The 22,854-nt window shown below is 39.2% G+C and overlaps 1 protein-coding gene across 1 annotated transcript in view; it reads left to right on the forward strand.

The window, feature by feature from the left end:
* adam19b (ADAM metallopeptidase domain 19b) overlaps positions 1 to 18,651 on the forward strand; it is a 46,726-nt gene extending 28,075 nt beyond the window's left edge. The window contains exons 9-23 of the mRNA XM_033974543.2: positions 765 to 931; positions 3,064 to 3,148; positions 4,105 to 4,244; positions 4,336 to 4,513; positions 5,293 to 5,382; positions 6,465 to 6,660; positions 8,783 to 8,891; positions 9,242 to 9,458; positions 9,546 to 9,623; positions 10,875 to 10,983; positions 11,058 to 11,190; positions 12,684 to 12,786; positions 13,298 to 13,585; positions 16,017 to 16,114; positions 16,652 to 18,651. Of these exons, the coding sequence (XP_033830434.1) occupies positions 765 to 931; positions 3,064 to 3,148; positions 4,105 to 4,244; positions 4,336 to 4,513; positions 5,293 to 5,382; positions 6,465 to 6,660; positions 8,783 to 8,891; positions 9,242 to 9,458; positions 9,546 to 9,623; positions 10,875 to 10,983; positions 11,058 to 11,190; positions 12,684 to 12,786; positions 13,298 to 13,585; positions 16,017 to 16,114; positions 16,652 to 16,658 (1,998 nt within the window). The 3' untranslated portion in view covers positions 16,659 to 18,651. The remainder of the gene's footprint in view (positions 1 to 764; positions 932 to 3,063; positions 3,149 to 4,104; positions 4,245 to 4,335; positions 4,514 to 5,292; positions 5,383 to 6,464; positions 6,661 to 8,782; positions 8,892 to 9,241; positions 9,459 to 9,545; positions 9,624 to 10,874; positions 10,984 to 11,057; positions 11,191 to 12,683; positions 12,787 to 13,297; positions 13,586 to 16,016; positions 16,115 to 16,651) is intronic.
* The last annotated feature ends 4,203 nt before the right edge of the window (positions 18,652 to 22,854 follow it).

The following is a 22,854-nucleotide window of genomic DNA, read 5'->3' on the forward strand; positions in this document are numbered from 1 at the left end:
GTGTGTCCCTCAGTCATCCAGGTCTGATCCACAGTAAAAGAAATATTATATTCTGTGACTGGGCAAAGGTTTTAGACCACATATGTCAAACTCAAGGCCCGGGGGCCAAATGCGGCCCGCCACGTCATTTTATGTGGCCCGCGAGAAGGTAAATTAAGGCTTGACTGTCATTTTAAAATAAGTCTGTGCTGCTTTAATGTGTGCATGGACAATAAACTAATGAGATTTTCCCAACAAGTGACACTGACAAATATTTGCAAATAATCATCCCAAATTGTTCAGGAAGATGAAAATTGTCGGTGTGGAAGGAAGTTTCAAGAAAGATTCTAAAGGTGAATACAAGTTTGTGCTTTAAGGAGAAAATCTGTATGTACACGGAAACTAATAGAAGTGTTAGTTTCAACTTTTGCCCAATTGACAGAGTAGAATTTGTCTTTGACTTTATGTTAACATTGAAATATTTACCGGTAGTTTTGAGTTTATTACAAAAATATACAGAAAAAACATTACAAATTCTGCATATATTTGTAAAACCACTGTAGTTCTTAGCTAAATGGGATTTGTTTATTCAGATAATGCACATAGATACCTCTCTGTCTGATTCCCTTTTTTTTTACTTTCTCATTACTACAATAAAAACAGCTTAATCTAATATATAAGAGGAACTAAATAAACACGACACATACACACAGACTTCACATGTATCCAGCTGTATTTTTGTACCAGCTCTAACTTCAGGTTCTTTTAAATATTGCTGTTTTCAGTACTACAAGGCTCTGAACATCCGCGTGGCGTTGATTGGTTTGGAGGTGTGGACGAGTCAGGACCTGATCAGCGTCTCGGACAACCCTCACAGCACTCTGGCCTCATTCCTGTCCTGGAGAGGAAAACATCTCCGCTCTCTGCCCAACGACAACGCGCAGCTCATTACGTCAGTGCCATTTATCTGTTATTCAAAGATTCGCTTAAGGTTGGATTTATGTCACGGCAAATCTGAGCAGGAACCAAAGATCGTCGGTTACACAGCTGCAGGAGGAAAGACAGAAAGAAAGACATTAAAATCAACAAATACAACAAATCAAAACATAAATAACCATCATAAAATTAGCATAAAAGTACGGAGCCCTGCATAGGACATTTGCGAAATATAATATTAACGCATGGCCGCGAGATAATATCACGTTCCCACACGATATTATCTTGAGGGAACAAGTTAATTATTGTGAGGGAACGACTTAAGACATGCGCAGATATCCTCATCAAATGTCTTTTGCTTAAAATATAACCGTCCAAAGCGAGCGTTGCTAATATGTCATTGTAGCTCATCCCCAGCATTTTTATTTTTTAAGTTAAATATCTCGTGCGCTCGTGAAAATATATGTATAGAAATTATTATTACATATTTTTGACAAGCAGGTACAGCAGGCGACCTCTTGGTGTCGCACATTTGCTAGAAATACAGGTAGAAAAGGACGCATGGTAAAAAGAAGGGAAGAGAGGCTTGTACGCAATCAGGACAGTCGGGACGTCAAAATCAAGCATTATTTTATGCTGGGGATGAGCTACAATGACATATTAGCAACGCTCGCTTTGGACGGTTATGTTTTAAGCAAAAGACATTTGATGAGGATATCTGAGCATGTCTTAATTAAGTCATTCCCTCACGATAATCATCTCGTTCCCTCAAGAAAATATCTCGTTCCCTCGTGATAATTAACTCGTTCCCTCAAGATAATATCGTGTGGGAACGTGATATTATCTCGCGGCCATGCGTTAATATTATATTTCGCAAATGACCTATGCGGGGTTCCGTATAAAGAGACAAGTGCGGAATAAAAACCTGAAGCCTTTTTTTCTTTCTTTGTTCTGGTGTAATGACGACAACAAGATGAAACAGTTATTTAATTCTAATGTTTATACATCCTGGAAGAAGCGGCTAATTAGTTTGTACAGCGTGTCCATGCAGTCTCTTTACAATTTTAGAATTTAATTACAAAGGTAGTTGATAAGACATCGTAATCACGTTTTTGTACGTCGGGCGTCCTGTTGATTAAAGAGGCGTCGTTTTGAATTAACCTCTGAGAAAAACAAATGTCTCCTCCTCAAGAGAAACCACAGTGTGCGTCGTGGTTTCTTTGGGGTTATGTTAAAGATGATGTCGTGCCGTGAACAAAGATACAGGACGTGGACGATATACAAGTGTAATACATCGCTGACTCTCTTACAAAGGGGCAAAATGTTCTGTTTCCCATCATGCAGCAGTGGTCATACATCACACTAAGGGAAGATAACAATAACAGCGACGCTCTGGTCATTTTGGTTAAAGCCACATTTCTTATCTGTAGCGCCGCTCGTTTCAGGAATGTGTGACCCCCCCACCCTCTCTGTGACCCCCCACTGTGGGAGGGTTATAAAACACTCACCTTGTTTTGACTCTGCTTTAAATTTCTTAATGTGTAACCCCACTCTGTGACCCCCACTCTGTAACCCCAACTCTATCATCTCCACTCTGTGACCCCCACTCTCTGACCCTCTGGTATAAAACTCTGGTACAGTTTCACCTTGTTTAGACTCTGTTGCAGACTTCTCTTCGGACACTCCTCACTCGACTCCACTTTAGACTCCATTTTGATTTATTTTACTGTTACTGAACTAAAGCAAAAGATACAGAAGTGACTGAAACCAGTGATGAGGCTCTGCTGCAGCAAAACACGACAATAAATCCAGTCCCGTCCTGATGTGCGTCTTATGGAGCTCATATAGAAGTGGATTAAATGAGGTCAAAAGTCTGAATCATATATCTTATCAATTGTCTTTGTAATATTGTTTTAAATTGTAGAAACTTTTTGGACCCCTTATATTTTATTGTACTTTGTTAATGGTGTTTTATAATCCCGTTAAAGGCCTGGGCGTATCTGTATCTGCACGACACCATAATAAAATAAATGCATTGATTCATTTAAACTTGACTTATTCGATTGTCCCTGTGCCGTCCACCTTCAGACGCAGAGAGAGACGTTTATATCAGATTAAACTAATGAAGGGTTTGATTTATGTTTCCAGGGGGAAGTCATTCCAGGGCACCACCATCGGACTGGCACCGCTCAAAGCCATGTGCTCCGACTTCCAATCTGGAGGCGTCAACACGGTAAGGAATCAAACTGTGCTTTAATATTATGGAGCATTATGACCACTGGCAGTTGAATAATACAGATGAGCTCCCTCCTCCTCATCATCATTAGTGAGTCATATATATTTTTCAGTTTCCATCAGGGTTAATTAAGTTATGTCTCTCTGTGGCATCTGTTTTACAGGAAGTCGCCTCTTAATATTTAAATTTCTCCAAAGGTCGATGGCGAAATTAATGGAAACTTCTGCTTCTTTTCTCTTAAAGCTCCAATATTACACAAAATTGACTCTTGTGAGCGTTAAGCCATGTTCAAATACTGTTTCCTCCTCAAAAACAGACCTGGATTTGTGTTTTGTTTAGTCTGTCACATCTCCAAAGCTCAAAACGCTCTGTTCCACCTTGTGATGTCACAAAGTGGTAGTTTTCACGTTAACAGCTTCGTTTTTTTTTTTTTACCGTTTGTTCAGTAGAAATGCGCAATTCCAGGGCTGAAACGATCCAAATGATTCTAGAAATGAAGGTGTGTGGAGTTTAAAAACACAGTGGAGCACTTCCTGTATCACCACACGATGACATCACAAGGTGGAACGGAGTGTTTTCAGTTTGATAGAAAAAGTTAAACGTGTGTGAATGAAACAAAACACAACTCCAGGTCTGTTTTTGATGAGGAAACAACATTATAACATTGATCAGAAAACAGCACAGTATGGGCCCTTTAAAGACTCACTATGTAACTTTTCTGTATTGGTGGAGATGTTATTGCTGCTTTAATTAGATTCTACAAAATGGCATTAAACTTTCTTTTTTTTAAGCAGTAGAACGCCTATGAATTAAAATATGTGTGAGAGTGTTTTCTGTTTGAGAGAAGAACTTTTTTTTTGTTGAATGAAAAGATTGTGTATTCACGTCTTCAACGCAACCAAAATAAACTCTTTCTTTCCTTCGAATTCAGTCTAAAGTAATGCCTTCCCCAGGACCACTCGGAGTCGGCTGTTGGCGTTGCCGCGACGATGGCTCACGAGATGGGACACAACTTTGGGATGAGTCACGACGTCCCGGGATGCTGCCAGGCCAAAGCGGAGGACGGGGGATGCATCATGGCCGCCGCCACCGGGTACGTTAAAAATACAACTGCTTTTCATCTCGGGAGACGGACAGAGAACAGGAGCGGTGGAAAAATGTGCGTGTCTGTGTGTGTGACCCAGGCATCCGTTTCCAAAAGTGTTTAACGCCTGTAACATGAAGGAGCTCAAGAACTACCTGAACTCTGGAGGTGGGAAGTGTCTGTTCAACCTGCCCAACACTAGAGCCATGTACGGAGGCCAGCGCTGCGGGAACGGGTACTTAGAGGAGGGAGAGGAGTGCGATTGTGGCGAGGAGGAGGTCAGTCGCAAATTATGGGCATTTTTTAGCTTAAAGTTTATGCAAAAGGTCCTAAATTATACAAAAAAATTACACTTCTGAGCGTTAAGTCATATTATAATGCTGTTACCTCCTCAAAAACAGACCTGGAGTTGTGTTTTGTTTCATTCACACATGTTTGAGTAACACTTTATTATTTGTCTGTTACATCTCCAAAGCTCAAAATGCTCCGTTCCACCTTGTGATGTCATCAAGTGGTAGTTTTCAAATTAACAGCTACGTTTTACCTTTAGTTCTGTAGATTATTGGCAATTCCAGAGCTGAAATCATCCAAATGATTCTAGAAATGAAGGTGTGTGGAGTTTAAAAACACAGCGGAGCACTTCCTGTATCGCCACACGATGACATCACAAGGTGGAACGGAGTGTTTTCAGTTTGAGAGACGAACTTAAATGTGTGTGAATGAAACAAAACACAACTTCAGGTGTGTTTGTGATGAGGAAACAACATTATAACATTGATCAGAAAACAACGCAATATGGGCCCTTTAAAGAATCACTATGTAACTTTTCTGTTTCTGTGGAGATGTCATTGTTGCTTTGATTAGATTCTAAAAAATGACATTAAACTTTTTATTTTTTAAGCAGTGGAAAGTCTATAATTTACAATATGTAAGATACGGATAGGTACGTTTAAAGTCTGTGGAAAATAGGCAAGGTTTAAGCAATAACATCTCCATGGAGACAAGCAGGAAAGTTACACAGAGCACCTTTATTATAACTAGCTGTGTGGTTGTTTAGGAGTGTACGAGTCCGTGCTGCAACGCCAACAACTGCACTTTGAAAGCCGGAGCCGAGTGTGCCCACGGCGTCTGCTGCGACAACTGTAAGGTAATGTACAGAAATCACACAGGGGCAGTGTGAAGAATGTGATTTAAAGTGTTTTTGTTTGAAATAAGGTGGAAATTTCTTTATAATCCCCCTAATTATCTTTGATTTTTGTAGATTCTCTAAACCAATATATAGTCTGCTCCTTCTCTGTTTCATGATTTAAACTGATCAGTACATTTTTATGTCTGTTCTTGTAAAGTTTTTCATCGACTCTGGCTCCAATTCACTTTCTATTGAAAAACTGTGTCCCCTCTCTCTGTACCTGCTGCTGTCAGACTCATCATTTTGGTCTTAAATGTTCGTATTAACCCTCTACATGATCCTGGTTTTTTGTTTTGTTTTTTTTAGATATTTTGAATTTATTTTTTAAGGTTTTTTTTGTTTGTTTTTTTTATTTTTTATTTTAGTTATTTTGAGTTTTTGTTTGTTTTTGGGTTTTTTTGTTTTCTATTTCGAGTTTTTTTTAGTTGTTTTTATTATGATTTTTTTGTTATTGTGAGGGTTTTTTGTTTTAGTTTCTTTTCTTTTCTTTTTTTAGTTATTTTGAGGTTTTTTTTTGTTTGTTTATTTATTTTTTTCATTTTGAGGTTTTTGTTTTTTTTGTTATTTTGAGTTTATTTTTTGTTTTGTTTGAAAAACTGTGTCCCCTCTCTCTGTACCTGCTGCTTCAGACTCATTTTGGTCTTAAATGTTCGTATTAACCCTCTACATGATCCTGGGGTTTTTATTTCACTATTTTGCCCATAAATCAAGATATGAACATTAATAACAGACAAATCAGGCGTCTTCTTTCCCCGAGGTCACTCCCACTAGCGTTAGCAACAGGTTTGACTGACAGTTGTTAAGCGCTCGCTCCCTGCTAAACCACTGGTGAGAGCAGGAAGAGACGTTACCTTCAACAGCGTCGCTCCGGATTGGCTCTTTGGTTGCTATGACACTCACGGTCAGAATTCCTAATATGGAACTCGTCTCCAAATTAGCCGCTATAACTGCTAGCCTGGATGTTTGTGATGTTTCCACTTAGACATATCAAATTAACACCTTTTGTTCACTGTTTCATTTCTGCTCTTTTTCTCCTAAAGTTGAAGAGTCCTGGGGTGTTGTGCCGCGCTGCCTCCGGATCATGTGACCTCCCGGAATACTGCGACGGGAAAGCCGAATCCTGTCCGGCCAACTTTTACCTGATGGACGGAGCGAAGTGTGCAGGGGGCGGGGCTTACTGTTACACCGGGATGTGCCTGACTCTGGAGCAGCAGTGCCGCTCTCTCTGGGGCAAAGGTCAGTGTGTGTTTGTGTGTTTGTGTGTTTGGTCAGGTGTTTTATTACACACACACTCACTTTAAAGGGTCCTGTTTCCCTCTGGGGACAAAAATCTGGTCTCTATGATGTAAATCCTTTATTATTAGGTCAACTGCTTCAAAGTTGGTTTAAAGTTCAGAGGTTTGTAGTTACTGTGGTCAAAGAATGGATCAGTCTCCAGGAAATGAATGTAAGTCAATATAATGCAGTGGAGGAATGCATTAAAGTACAAGTAATAAAGTACTGTACTTAAGTAGACAATTTAGGTATCTGTACTTTACTTAAGAACATTTTAAAGCAGATATTTTTTACTTTTACTTCACTACATTTGAGAGCAGTATCTGTACTTTCTACTCCACTACGTTTTTGAACTGGTCTGAAAATTTAAAGTATTTTTCTTTATTGTCTGAAACCTGCTGAAAAGTCTGAAGGTTTATTTTTAACACGTTCATAGTTTTAACAAATAAAATATACAAATAAAAAACCAGAAAAAAAAAAAAAAAGCTAGAACAAAATCGATTGAGTTGTTTCCGTTCAACAAAATGCAGCACAAATCTTTATTAAAATCATTTGAAGCTTTATCATACCACAAAATCTGTGAAAAAATACTTTTACTTTTTACTCTTTAAGTACATTTTTAAACGGCTCCTTAAATACTTTTACTTAAGAAAAGCAAAATGTAAAATCTGTGGAAAACTGGACAAAAAGTTGTAGGAGTGAAGACATTTTGCCGCTTCTTCGGTTCTTGGGTCGGACCTGGACGACTGAGGGAGACTATTTTTACCTAAGTAGATGTTTTTCATGTGATACTTTTACTTTTACTTGAGTATTTTATTTATGTTTTTTTGCTCTGGTATCTGTACTTTCCTTAAATCACAAAATTGAGTACTTCTTCTACCACTGATGTAACGTCTGCAGAAACCACACAAACCCAACCTCTGTGTGTGTGTGTGTGTGTGTGGTGTGTGGGTGTGTGTGTGTGTGTGTGTATTGATTCGGAGGGTGTGACTTACAGCACAGATGTAGACGCTGTGTTCGGATCAAATGGAGAAATCTATAAAGCATCGATTTGGAGAAAAGCTGTGTTTACTTCCAGAACATGAAGCCTCTGTAATTCACCACTTTCTCTTTGAGTTCCACAGTTTATATTTTCATTCAGCTCAAATCTGTATCAAAATCACCACATCTGAAGCTTTATAAGACTCAGAATCTGCATGAAATACTTGTACTTTTTACTCTTTAAGCACATTTTTAAATAGCGCGTTGATACTTTTACTTAAATATGTCGTTTCATGTGATACTTTGACTTGTATTTGAGTATTTTTGTGTCACTGTAGGGCACGTTCATGTTCACACAACACATCAAAATTGGTGAAAATATAGAGCAACAGTACGTAACTTTTTAACCAAGAATAGACTGAAATAAAAGCATGTTTGTTTGTTGTTTGTTTGTCGCTTTTTTTTTTATTTTGGATGTTTTTGTTGTGGACATTTTGAATCTAGATGTCCAAAATTTAAAGCTTGTACTTTAACAAACTTGTCCAAGGGTTTTTATCCGACAGACTCCAAACTGGTGCAGTATCATCAGGACATATCTGGGGTCAAAAGTTGCTAAAAGAATTTACATAAGTCCCAGGGTGTGGTCATAACGAGCTCTTAACGAAGCGGCCATTTTGAAAGTATAAAAATCCTGGTAACTTCTGCAAAAATTATCAAATCTAGATGGATTTGTGTATTTTGATGATATGGACAAAATTTAAACTCATCTCTCCTTTTTGGATGTTGTTATTGCACTGAAAACATGCGTCTTTACTCTGAGCGGGCTTGCATCTCCACAAACCTGACCCTTACCTGGCCTGAAGGAGCATCTCTTCGACATATTCTGCAGAAATGTAGTTACAATTACATTCGTTTTACAATTTAAAGGCAGTGTGTCAGATGGAGCAGTGTTATGGGACAGTGTTAGTGTAAAAGAGCAGCTCAGAGCGGGGAGCCGTCATCCACAAGAGCCACTCAGGAGCCGCGCCATCTGACCTCGGTGAATTTGAGCGATTAATCAAACTCTTATCTCTATATGTGTCGTCCTTTTGTCTTTTTATAGATGGCCGTCCGGCTCCTGACTTGTGTTTTAAGAAGGTGAACGAGGCCGGGGACATGTACGGAAACTGCGGGAAAGATCTGTTTGGGAAATACAGGAAATGCACAGAAAGGTAAACACTTCTTTCCCTGACGTCGCTCCTGCTAGCGTTAGCAACAGGTTTGATTGACCCGCTCCCTGCTAAACCAGCGGTGCGGGCGCGAAGAGGCGTTACCTTCAACAGCCTCGCTCCGCATTGGCTCTTTGGTTGCTATGATATTCGTGGTGGGAATTCTAAATGTGGAACTTTGCTCAAATTCCACGCTGTAACTGCTTTAGCCTCGATGAGCTTCATTTGGAGCTGAACGCTGTGGGTGACGTCACACTCACTTAATCCACTTCTTTACAGTAATTTAACATCACTGAACTGTTCCATGTAGGATTGTTCCTGTTACGTTGCATTTTGACCCTTTTCTCTCGCAGGGACGCTAAATGTGGGAAGATCCAGTGTCTCTCTTCAGCCACGAAGCCGTTGGAGACGAGCGCCGTCCGTATAGAGACCACCGTCACCATCGGCACTAAGAAGTTCCTGTGCATGGGGACTCACGTGTACAAGGTCACCCAGGGGGACGAGGACCCTCAGGGGGACACTCTGGACCCCGGGCTCGTCATGACCGGCACCAAGTGTGGAGAAGACTCGGTAAAGCAGATCTTGAAATTATTATCCCAAAAGCATTTAATCAATTTATTTTTTACCGCTCCCATAAACTGTTTTTTCATTTATCAGATTTGCTTTAATGGAGTGTGCCGCAATGCATCATTTCTCAGAACCGCCCAGTGCGATGCCAAGTGCCACGGACATGGGGTAATTTTCTCTACGTGCCCAACCCTTTAAAGGAGAAGGCTGGATCTGCGCCCGCTGGCAACGTCAACAGCGACTTTATTTAAACCTGTATAATCAGGCCTGTCACGATAACGACTATATCGACTTATAGTTCAGTACATGAAAGATGGTGGCTTGGGATCCAGAACACACACTTCTTCAATACTTTATGAAGATATGAGTCTGGTCACTGGTGAATCTTCCTGTTTTTGGATGGACATGATTGACAGGTGGATTAGCCAATCAGGCATAAGGGACAGGCATAATAGAGGAAGTAATAAAGGAAAAAATATCACAGGGGCTGAAAAACATCACAGATTTCTTCAGAATCTATCATCAAGAACGGTGAAACGTGATCATCCAATCAGATTTGTTCTTTTCAGTGACACGTGAAACAAAGGAGCTCATTGGTCACTTATGATTTTCAAATATAATCAAATCTCACCTCAAATTAACAGAGTTTAGTGGTTCTCTCTAGAGACGCCCGCACAGTAGAATCTATTTAACTCGCAACTTGCAACAATAATCTGTAAAAATACGTCTATAAATGCGGCTTTATTTTAGCGAAAAACGTGCTTGAAAACTGACATAACGCAAGTCCGTCAATAAAATGAACCGGCTACAGTTTTCTTTCAAAACAAAATAATACCTCAATCACCGTATCCAAATCACTTCTTTTTGGCTTCGTTTACTGTGACAAATGGTTAATGTGGCGTGCGTGGGTGGCGTCAGGTCGTAGGTTAATTACACCGGTTATGTGCTTATGTAAACTTTATAATCAAACATAGGGCAATGTAGATGAATATTAGTTTATTTTTAAATATTTTATAAGCTGTAGTGACAATAGCGGTCATTTTTCTTCTGTGAAAAAATGACCCGCCCCGCAATAAACAGATGTTTTTCCCACGAGTCAGAAATCAACCCGTGTGTCTCTAGTTCTCTCATTGATTCTGCAGAAATCTACCTTGTTTTTCAGCTCATGTCATCTTTTTCTGCTTTATTATTTCCAATGTGAACGGACCACATGAGTCCCCGATTGGTTAATCCACCTGTCAATCACGCCCATTTGAAAACGAGGAGATTCACCAGTGTTCTGACTCATATCTTCGTAAAGTATTGAAGAAGTGTTTGTTCTAGATCTCGGACAGGCTCAGATCGGCTCTACATCCCACAAAAAGCAGAAAAAGACGAGTAAATTCCAAATATAGCAACTGCATTATGTCTTTTTCTCAGTTTTGCAACAATAACCACAACTGCCACTGTGACCCGGGTTGGGCTCCTCCTCTGTGTGACCAGCACGGCTCAGGAGGGAGCGTGGACAGCGGCCCGGTCCCCCCCAACAGTCAGTACCACATCTCGCTTTAAAAATGTGAAATTATTTGCAGGATGGTTTATAATCTGAATGTTGTGTCCCAGAAAATAACCTCCTCCTGGTCCTCGTGATCCTCCCGTTGGTGCTTTTTGTTGCGGTCGCGGCCGTCGGACTGTGGTGCTGCTATAAACATAAGCTCCGCCCGCTGAAAACGTCCGCTCCACCTCCAGTGCCAAGGTACACTACAGAGATTAAATGTAGAAGGACAAAAATAATATTCCACAGTTGTTATAATACTGCAGGGTGTGATCATGTAACAGTTTTCCTTGTGGTTTTCTTTCTTCCTGGTTAATTAATCCCACTGCGTCAAGATCATATTCCCTGGGGTCAGAGCTTTATGTGTAATGCTTTTTGGAGGAAAGTCTCTTCAAAATAATGAAAAATTCAAATTGGTATTTTGGTATTTGGCGTTGGTATTTTTTATTTATTATAGTCATTGTCACAGAAGAACAACGAAATTGCGTTTGGAGCATCCCATAAAGTGCAAACCCATAAATAATAAATACCCCTTAAACCCAAGTGTAAACATTGACCCAGTGTGGCCTCGGTACAACATGAGACCGTTTTTATAGCAGCACGATGAGGGCGTGTCAGGTAACGTGCACAAACAAGGACATTCAGACAGAGACCTGAGAATCATGACGAAAAGCAACAGTGTAACCAGTTCAGTGTTATTAAGAGTTGGATGTGTACGCAGGGTGATGTTGGTCCCACAGGATGTTGTGCACTCTTCTCAGACACCGAGTGGAGTAGATGGTGCTGATTTCTGGCAGAGTCACAGGAGCTCCGGGCCGCTGCGTCTGTGCGCGCCGCCATCTGACCTGTAACTCGGCCTCGTGGGGTTAAGACCGTTGCTACAGCAGTTAACAATTTGAAGGAATTATTACCAGTATATCTTTTGAATTGTGACTAGTCTTCAAAATGTGACCTATAAAAGTCTCAGTCTCAAACCACAGACTGTATATATAAATGGACATAGCTAACGTGCTAGCCGCTGCGTTCCAAATAGGAAGTGAGCAACTCCGGCTCCAATTCACTTTCTATTGAAAAACTGTGTCCTCTCTCTGTACCTGCTGCTGTCAGACTCGTCATTTTGGTCTTAAATGTTCGTATTAACCCTCTACATGATCCTGAGGTTTTTATTTCACTATTGTGTCTGTAAATCAAGATATGAACATTAATAACAGACAAATCAGGCGCCTTATTTCCTCGAGGTCGCTTCCCACTAACCATAGCAACAGGTTTGATTGACAGCGTTGCTAAGCGTCCGCTCCCTGCTAAACCAGCGGTGCAATGTGGAAAAGGGCGTTACCTTCAACAGCCTGGCCCTGGATTGGCTCTTTGGTTGCTATGATACTTTCTTTCTTTATTTCTTTATTCTTTATTTGTCAGGGACCATGTGCAAATTCATTAATCTTACAAAAGAAAAGGTGATTTTTACCAGATTTAGCTACTGCTGCTGTCCATGTGCAGTCCCCAAACAGGTGAACACACATTAAAATACAACATTTCATTACAATTACATGATAAGACAAACAATTCACTCGTGGTCGGAATTCCAAATATGAAACTCGGCTTCAGATTCGCCGCTATATCTGCTCTAGCGTCGATGAGCTTCACACTCACTTAGTCCACTTCTTTACACAGTCTTTTGTTGTGTTTGTGATCAGTTGTTCAGTCCCTGTTGAAGTGAAGCCCTCGAACGACAGCAGCCATGTTAGCGGCCATGCTAATCCAACATTCCTCCTGAAGAAACAGAACATGGATCAACTGGTAAGAGTGCACCTCAATACGCAAATACAAACAAAACTAGATTAATATTTAACCTCCTGAAATCTGAGCTCTTGTAGGACTTTATTTGCAAAACCTATTAAGTGCTTGAACACATACGTTTTGTGTAAAGAAAGAAAATGAGAAACAATTGTGCCTCTAGGAACAATGTGTCTCATTTGTGCTGACAGGTGCAGGAAGACATATGCCTTTAAATAAAAACTAAATTAAATTGAAAAAAAATAAATAAATACATAAAATAAATAAATTTAAATACAATACAAAAATAATATTAAATACAAAATAATAAAATAAAATAAAATAAAATAAAAAAATAAAATAAAAATAAAAAAAATAAAAATTAATATTCTAAACTCTTAGAAATATTCAAAATTGAACATGTTCTTGTTGCTGTTCTTCTAAAAATTTACACTGTGGCCTAAACAACCCAAAATGTGTTGTCCACAGATGAGGACACCAGGTCTCAGGAGGTTAATTTGTTTGTTTTTTCCAGGGAAAGTCATCTCCAAGTGCCAGTCCGTCCTCTGCATCTCGATCCAGACACGCTTTTGTGCGTCCGGCGGTGAAGCCTCCTCCTGTCCCTGCGTATGAGACAGACACCTCCTCTCACAGTCAAACTAAAGAAACCACTCAGATCTCTGTCAAATCCACCCAAAAGAAACCTCCTGTTCCACGACCTCCTCCTGTGCCGCCTCCTTCTCTTCCTCCAAACCCGAGACCAGCTCCTCCCAGCAGACCTCCACCACCGTGTCCCGTCGCTCCTCTCAACAAATCGAGTATAGTAAGTACTTCAAACATTCTGTCAAATCAGCGCTATTATGCTTGTGTCGCTCTGTAGTTATAATCTCTGACACTCATGGATCTTTAGGTTAGAATTTGCACATTTTAAACCACAATATTCATCTAAAACGGCTTAAAAAAAGAAGAAAATCCGCTGACTTACGCATTACAAAACTGAAATGCTACTGAATCTTACAAGTATTGCTGGTTAAGAAAATAAAATTGAGAACAACAAAAGTACAGAGCAAGACAAGGCAAGTTTATTTGTATAGCACTAATCATAAACAAAGTAATTCAAAGTGCTTTACAGAATAATGATGGTAAAAAGCTGCAGATGTTACTGATTTGATGTGGCTGTTAAAGTTAAAGTCTGAGTCCATTATTACCCCTAGATTTCTACCTTGATTTAAAGGTTTTAGAGAGAGAGACTGGAGGTGACTTGTGACACTTTCTCTATGTTTCTGTGGGACAAAGATGATGACTTGTCTGAGTCTTGTCTGAGTTCAGCTGGAGAAAGTTGTTTTGCCTCCACACACTGATCTGTTGGACGCAGTGAGTGAATCCACTGGTCCATATTCACCTGCCGCAGTGAGACATAGATCTGAGAGTCATCTGCAGAGTTGTGGTAGGACACGTTATTGCTGCGTATTAACAGTTTTGTCAGTTACAGGTGCAAAGTGAGCTCTAAGTGTCTAGGTGGCTGCAGGGTTCTTACATGTATCTGTATTGTGGAACTGATGTAATTTTTGGCATTTTTCATTAAAGAATACTGCAAACTCATCGCACTTAGATGTGGAAATGAGTTCTGACGACAGAGGAGCTGGAGGGTTGGTTTGTTAATCCATATACTGATGCAAACAGGACACGAGAGTTGTTACTGCAACTTCCAATAATGTCAGAAAAATCCCTCTCCCTTGTTCTACATAAACTGTGGTTGTACATGTGCATGTTTTCTCTGTAAATCTCATAATGAGCCTGGAGCTTTGACTTGTACCATTCCCGTTTGGCTCTCCGGCATTCGATTTTCTGTGCCCTGTGCCCTGAGTCATCGTTCCTCCATGGCGCTTTCTGCTTATCTTTAACCATTTTAACCTTCATCGAGGCAACTTGTCCAGAACATTCAAAACATTCAACGTCACAGAGTTCAACAAATCATCAACATTAGAACATGAGGTATTTTCAAAGTGTATCATTCCATTACCTGTGTTAGGAAATAATGGTTTGGGAATAACAGACAGGTCAAAGAAGACACCGAAATGATCCGATAGAGCAACACCCACCACATTGACATTTGAAATATTTACCGTTTGTAATGAGCAGGTCCAGAGTGTGCCCTCTGTTCTGCGTTTGTTTGCCCACACGCTGAGTAAGACCAAAGGTTTCAAGACCAAAAGTTTCAAGACCAAAGGACAGAACAGAGCTGTTTAGCGTTTCTGTCAAACACATTATCCACATGTAGATTAAAGTCACCTGTAATGACTAAACCATCAAAGCATCTCAGTAAAATTATCAATAAAACTCAGACAGTGCTGGGGGGGTTTGTATATGACTAAGTAGAGTGTGGAGGGGGATTGTTTTAGCTCCATTTTAAAGGAAACATACTCAAAAGACGACCTGTGAGTGACCAAATTATCTCTAAAAACGCACACACACCTCCACCCTTTTTGTTTACTCGTGTTTCAGATTAAAATTTGAAGTTGGGCGGAGTTGATTCCACTAGAATTGCGTTACCTGTGTTTTTGTCGAGCCATGTTTCGGTGAAAACATAAAGTCAACATTAAAAGAAGAGATAAAATCATTAATTAAAAATGATTTGTTACATAAAGATCTGACTTTGAGCACAGCAAGTTTCAGATTAGTTTCAGTAGAAGTGGATGTTATCTTCTTACAGGGAATGTGAACTTGAAAATATGAATGAATCACTCCAAAAACAACTTTGAAATGAGGAAATAAGAAGAGGAAACAACTATAATGTGGTTTAAATCTCTGAAAAGTCAATTTTGCAGAATAGATGTGCTTTAATTTAACTACTGTAATCAGATATACTGTGACTGCTGCTATTTTAATCAAACGTCTGTGTCTATCTTTGCCAAAAACAGGACCAAACAAGGCTAAACTCTCAAACCAAAACCAAACCTGTCATGACTGGAGTAAAGGTCAGTCTGTGTGTAATAGTTTAAACAAATGCTTAGAATAGAACATTTATTATAAAGCATATACCTCATTGTCACGTAGGTGTTTGTCTTCCTTCCTGTGTCAAAGCATAACCACATGCCATAAAAATACTTCAAGAGATATTTTAAGAATTCATTATTAATTATTTTTGGCATAGAACCTTTAAAACACATAGTACGTAATTTATTTTAAACATGAGAGTCATTTGTTTACTATTTATACTGTGTGTTTGTTTTTTTTGTGTGTTTTGTTTCTAGGAGCAACCAAAAGTGACAAATGTCCAAATTACAAGTGATGCTCTGCAAAAGAAGAAAGCAGCTTTGGCTCCCTCTGCTGGACAGAAGAAGCCAAAAAGGTAAAAGTTGCCATTCGCCTTAAACTGAAGTATCAATTATTAATGATTGTTTTAGGATTATTAAAATACTGTTGAATCCTCATCACAAATGCATCTGGAGTTGTGTTTTTTTGTTTCATTCACACATGTTTAACACACAAACTCTGCATATTTCAAACAGAAAACACTCTGTTCCACCTTGTGATGTCATCATGTGGTGATACAGGAAGTGATCCACTGTGTTTTTAAACTCCTTACACCTTCACTAGAATCATTTGGATATAATTTCAGCTCTGGAACTGCCAATCTCTACTGAACTAAAGGTAAAAGGAACTTGAAAACTACCAATTCATGACATCACAAGGTGGACCAGAGCATTTTGAGCTTTAGAGATGTAGAATAAATTCACTCAAACATGTGTGAATGAAACAAACACAACTCCAGGTCTGTTTTTGAGGACGTAACAACATTATAACATGACTTAAAGCTCACAAGAGTCAGTTCTGCATAATATAGGACCTTTAAACACTGTATTGAGTAAATCTGTTTGTGTTTTAGGACTTAAACCAGGACCTCAGGGATGCACTGAAGATGACATCAACTAATGCACTGCCTCAAACCTTTTTATGTGACCAAGTAAATGTGGCATTGTACACGTGAAATACTTGACAGAGATCTAATGTCAGAACCATAGACTGTTTATATAAATGGACATAGCTAACCTGCTAGCCACCGCGTTCCACATAGAAAATGATCATGTGCGCACTTCCAGCTCCATCGACTCTGGCTCCAATTCACTTTCTATTGATAAACTGCACCCTCTCTCTGTACCTGCTGCTGTCAGACTCGTCATTTTGGTCTTACATGTTCGTATTAACCCGCTCTACATGATCCTGGGGTTTTTATTTCACTATTGTGTCTGTAAATCAAGATATGAACATTAAAAACAGACAAATCAGGCGCCTTCTTTCCCCAAGGTTGCTCCAGTTAGCGTTAGCAACAGGTTTGATTGACAGCGTTGCTAAATCAGTGGTGCAGGCGAGAAGGGGCATTACCTTCAGCAGCCTCGCTCCAGATTGGCTCTTTGGTTGCTATGACATCCACAGTCAGAATTGCAAATAAGGAACTCGCCTCCAAATTAGCCGCTATAACTGCTAGCCTCGATTAGCTTCATTTGACTGTAGCTGAACGCTGTGGTGGCATCACACTCACTCAGTCCACTTCTTTACACAGTCTATGGTCTGAACTGCTTTTAGTAAATGGAGAAATGAACCACAGTTTTAGATCCATGCTGTACCATTCACTTTTTTATGTTTAAAAATGTGAAATTTTCATGTGTATCGGCCGTTTCGACTGTCCTGGGTCTATTTATTCACGAAAAAAGACGATTGTTTACAGTACAGTGTAGCCGTACTAACTGTGGTGCTGGTATGAGCATCAACTATGAAAGGATCTATCTTATATTAAGAAAAAAAAAAAGCAAATAGATAGGTGCTTGCACTTCCTTTGCGAGAAAAATAATGGGTCTTAAAGTGGGCGTAATGCCGTCAGAGAAGACCACATCTGCATGCTGTAAGTAGGTTTACGACGAGACAAATATGGAAATACTGGGGTAAGTGAGTGGGGAGCTTAAGGGACTTTTTTTACATTTTAATTTTGTTTACTGGAATGCACCTTGTTGCTAATCAGAGATGGCATTGTCACGTGTTTCCGATTCATTAGTAAAACGTCAATACAACAGGCTCTGTGCACAGCAACACCCGGCAACCGCACTGTTAGCGTCTACTACTTCCTGTCCAATTGAATTTCTCATGAGGTTTTTGCAGAGTTAAGTTAAAATGAATAAATATTTAAAGATCAGGCAGGGCAATGGGAGCTGCAGGTGGATGTTACTGTTAAAAACTACACAAATAAAATGAATACTTCACCGGGAAACACTTCACACGATGTTTGCGTCTCAATGCTAACGCTAATGCTAATTTTAAGGCATAATAAATATTAAAATAACATGACAAACTGAAGTATTCTGCTTATAGAAGTCATTGGATAGCCTTTATTTTAATTAATTTGAATGTTAAGAGGTTGTTTTTAATATTTTTCAGTGAGCTAGCTAGCGTGCTACTGTGCACAGAGCCTAGAATAAAATCTCAACATTTCTCATAACAGTGATTCAGTTTTTGCATATTTGAATGTACTTTTTTTCTGAATGATTGTAGTACAGTATAGGTCAATTTTACAACATCACTGCTGAGATACCGTGACCTCACCTTTGCCCTTTGACCCCTTTTGGACCAATTAGGGCAATTAGGGTAATCATTTTGCATCTCTATATGTTTCATCCACTGGAAACGGCGTTCATATCAACACATGAAATCCGACTTAAGTTTCATTGAATCAGTTTGGCTAACCTGGCGACTCTTATGGTACTCTGCAAAGTAACTGCCTACAACTGTGTTTATAAAGCCATCGAACTTTTTTATTGAACCTATGCAAACCTGGGCACTGTGCAACGCCGTGTCTGCTGATGGTATGATCTTAATAAAGTGAAAATGCTTTAACTTTTTGTTTGTCTTTGTTTCTACACACGCACATCAGACCTGGGACTAAACCAGAACTAAACCTGGGCTAGAACGAAGGCTAAACTGGGCTCAAACCAGGATCAAACTCAGGGGCGGGCAAACTTTTTGACACACTTTTTGGACCACGTTGGGTTCTAAAATTTGTATATTACATTAGAGATTTGGTCTTTAATATGTAGCAAAGCATTAATATGGCTCATTGTACAAATTGTTTTCCAAATGCATCAATTAAATCTGTAAATTGGCTGCCAAACTCTGAGCCGTAGCCGCGCGTTCCGGCGTTGACTGCTTGCTAGCGTAGTTAGCGTAGCATGCTTCGTAGCAAAGTGACAGCTGATATTGTACTTTTTGAAAACCGCAACAGTTTCTTGGCATATTTTGTGTACAGCCTTTGATCGGACTTAAGTGAAAAAATGTTTTGTTCACTCCGTATTAAACACTCAGCGCTTACTATCCACTTTAATTTTCTTTGATACGCTTATTTTTGCAGAAGGGCTGATAAGAGAATAAGAAAATAACACGCAAACAAGGTTGATGTAGCTGAAGTGCGCCCTCTTTTGGAGAAACATTGGTATTACAAGGGAAAGGTAAATTGAACAACTGTAATCTAATTTGGTCATGTTCGGGAGGGCCGGATTAATAAGACCAACGGGCCGTGTGGTCGCCCCCGGGCCGTAGTTTGCCCATGTCTGATCAAACCTTTCAGGACAACTGTGTGAGCGCCCTCTGTCGGCAGAAGTCAGGACCTAACAAACCGGCAACATCCATATTTCGATCAACATCACAGGATATAAATTTTGAATACAAAGTCCCCTATTAATAAATGTATCTGCTGAATGGATTTTGCCCTTTGCATCGCCCCATCTTTCCCTGAGATGAAAGCTTCAGAGATTTATTCTAATCAAAGACTTTAAATACCAAGGCCAGACCCCCTGAACCAGCCCCTAAGCGCTCCCAGGTCGGCTTTCCATGGACCACGAGCCAGGTGATCCTAATGTAATTGTGCCACAGAGAGAGAAGTGGCGTTAGCTGCTGCCAAAGGTTTTCAATGTGGGTTTAATTGCAGGGCAGTCCCACGCTGAGGATAATTAGTGATATCTGCCACGAGCGTCCCGCAGAGTTTCATTTATTAGACATGATGATTGGCGCAGGATAAAAACACAGGGGTGACACACAGCGGGACGTGCGCAGAGCCAGGAGACCAGTAAAGAGATGCGCTCACCTGCTAAGAGCGCCCCCTGCTGTGCGTAATGACCTCATTAAGTCAACGCTGTTTTGACACACGTTTAGCTTTCCAAATGTGTCTCTTCAAATCTGTGACGGTGTAATATCACAGAAGGGTCCTTTCTCTCCGTGGGTGTCGTCTATAAATGTGCTGAGTATGGTTCAGACGTGATTTTTATTACATCTGTGCGATCCCTCAGTCGACGAAGTTTGATCCAGAGTAAAAAAACAAAGTTAAATCTGTCAACTGGACAAAAAGTGGAGACAAAGACGAAGCGCTTGGGGCGGTGTAGTTCGACATCAGAGGTCAAAAGACGATGTTTTGTTGTTGATTCCAATGGGCCTGTCACGATAATAAACTTGGAAGAACGATATATTGATGCAGAGATGAACGATAATACTGAAACGACTTTCTGTTACTGATACTGAGCAGAGAAAAAAGTAAAAATCGGTAAATATAGGTAAAAATCGCCACGAAATTTGACCTTTGAACGTGAGCAGTTTGTGATCACATTTCGCTCTTTCTGGGCAGGAGGGATTTTTTCGTTGTAGTACCCATGAGTGTCCACTAATCCAACTTGAAACAGCTCTAAGATCCCCTGTACAGTTATTTTAATAGATCCATGCCCTGAACAAGCAAGCAAACAACTTAATTAATTTATTTTTTATTGTAGAAAAGGTAACAGACAAACAAACCAGTCACTGTACAAAATCCAACAGATTCAATTTGCTTAAAGTAGATGCTACGTACAATTTGTCCATAAATGAAGGAAGTTTGAATGCACTTTTAGACTTAGCAAAAGATGAAATTAAAGCCGTCAACTGAACAGATCGTTGTAGGAGTGAAGACGTTTGGCTGCTCGTCCAAGCTGCTTCTTCAGTTCTAGTCAGATTACTGCTGGACACTGCCTTATATCTGTATGAAGGAGAAGCTAACTGCACTGAAATAACCCTATCCAACCTTTAACGACCCTTATTCTCTTTGTTCTGGCTCGCTCTATTCTCTTTGTATCCTTTGTTTGCTTTGGGTCTGAGAAAGGGGGCTTGAGACATCACCTGTCCTTGATTTATAACTCCATCCTCAGACCTTAAGTAAACAAAGGGAACAACGATAGCAATAAAGTGAGCTAGTAGGGCCATTAAATGTCTCCAGCTCAGTCCCAATTATGCGCAGACAAACAGTGCTGGGTAGTTAGCATATATAATTACTGCCCTGTAGCATCTCCCCGGACGACTACAAAAAACATTTTTACTTATTTCTGGACCCTCTTCAATCAATCTATTTCTGGAGCAAAGGTGAGAACTTTGCTAATGTCCTGAAATGAGTGTGTTTGTCAATGGGCCAGTCACTTCCCCAGAGGCTGGAGTTTGCTCATAGTTAAGTGCAGCTCTGATTGAGGCACTTGGCTCTGGCTGTAAAAGGTCGACATAAAAGATTAATACGAGGTAAATGTCACATGGGAGGAGAGGGTGAGGAGGGGACGGGGGTGAGGGGAGGTGTTAACCGGAGACTGGAGGTGTACACTGACTCATTTTCTTAATCGCATTTCATCTGGGCCAAGATTAATTTAAAAGGACACCCCTGCAGTCACGGGTGTGTGCAGGGACCTGGGTGACTTTTATGGGCTTGTTAAACAGTAGTGCTGGGTGTCACTCTAGTAATCGGACGTATTGATCCTAATATGGACATTTTGAATATGTGATAGATTAATCATGCGTTATTATTATTATTATTGTTATTATTATTATTATTATTATTATTATTATTATTATTATTATTATTATTATTATCATCATCATCATCATCATCATCATCATTATTTTACTCCATTATTTTGTATTTTATTTATTATTATTATTATTATTATTATTTTATTTCATTATTTTTATTATTATCATCATCATCATCATCATCATCATTATTATTATTTTATTCCATTATTTTTATTGTATTTATTATTATTATTATCATCATTATTATTATTTTATTTCATTATTTTTATTATTATCATCATCATCATCATTATTACTTTATTCCATTATTTTTTATTTTTTATTATTATTATCATCATCATTATTATTATTTTATTTCATTATTTTTATTATCATCATTATCATTATTATTATTATTTTATTCCATTATTTTTTATTTTTTTATTATTATTATCATCATCATTATTATTATTTTATTTCATTATTTTTATTATTATCATCATCATCATTATTATTATTTTATTTCATTATTTTTATTTATTTATTTTTCCTTTCTTGGACTAGTATGAAAAATGATCCTAGCCCAATTCCCAAAATAAACGAATCATTATCAGTATCCCATTATTAACAGGCTGCTAACACTGTTTACCCCAGAGCAGTGCGACCTGCCGTAGGGAGTTAAATGCCGTATGAAGCAGCACACTTAAATCGAGTCAACTGGAAGTGCTCAGACATTCTGATGAAGCAGGTGTAAAGACACAAGGTCGACAGGGGCCTCCGTGACTCATCTCATTATGACAGACGCTGAAGCTGGAGGTATTGATTAGACACAAGACCTGATACAGAACACAGTCATTTACCTACAGATGCTGCGCACATCTTATTCATTCATGCATTCATTCATTTATTCATTTTCTCATTATCATATCCATGGTTTAGAGCACAAACATGAACATAATGCTGGGTTTCAGATGACGACAGAACATTCTATAGATCAATAATATTTAATACAGACGTGGAGCAGCTTAAATTAATATTGTTCAAATGCAGAGTTTTAAAACATTAAGTTCTTGAGTCTAGACACTAATAGAAATGATCAGGTTCAACTTTTGTGAATTTACCTTTTGTATATTTCATGACAAAGTACATTATTAGCAATAGGGAAATCTGTCTCTTGCGCCCCCTTCTGGGAGTATGACGTCATCACACTCTAGAATCTGAAAACCACCAATTCATGACAAAATA

Source organism: Periophthalmus magnuspinnatus, chromosome 10, assembly GCF_009829125.3.
Source record: "Periophthalmus magnuspinnatus isolate fPerMag1 chromosome 10, fPerMag1.2.pri, whole genome shotgun sequence".
Taxonomy (NCBI): domain Eukaryota; kingdom Metazoa; phylum Chordata; class Actinopteri; order Gobiiformes; family Gobiidae; genus Periophthalmus; species Periophthalmus magnuspinnatus.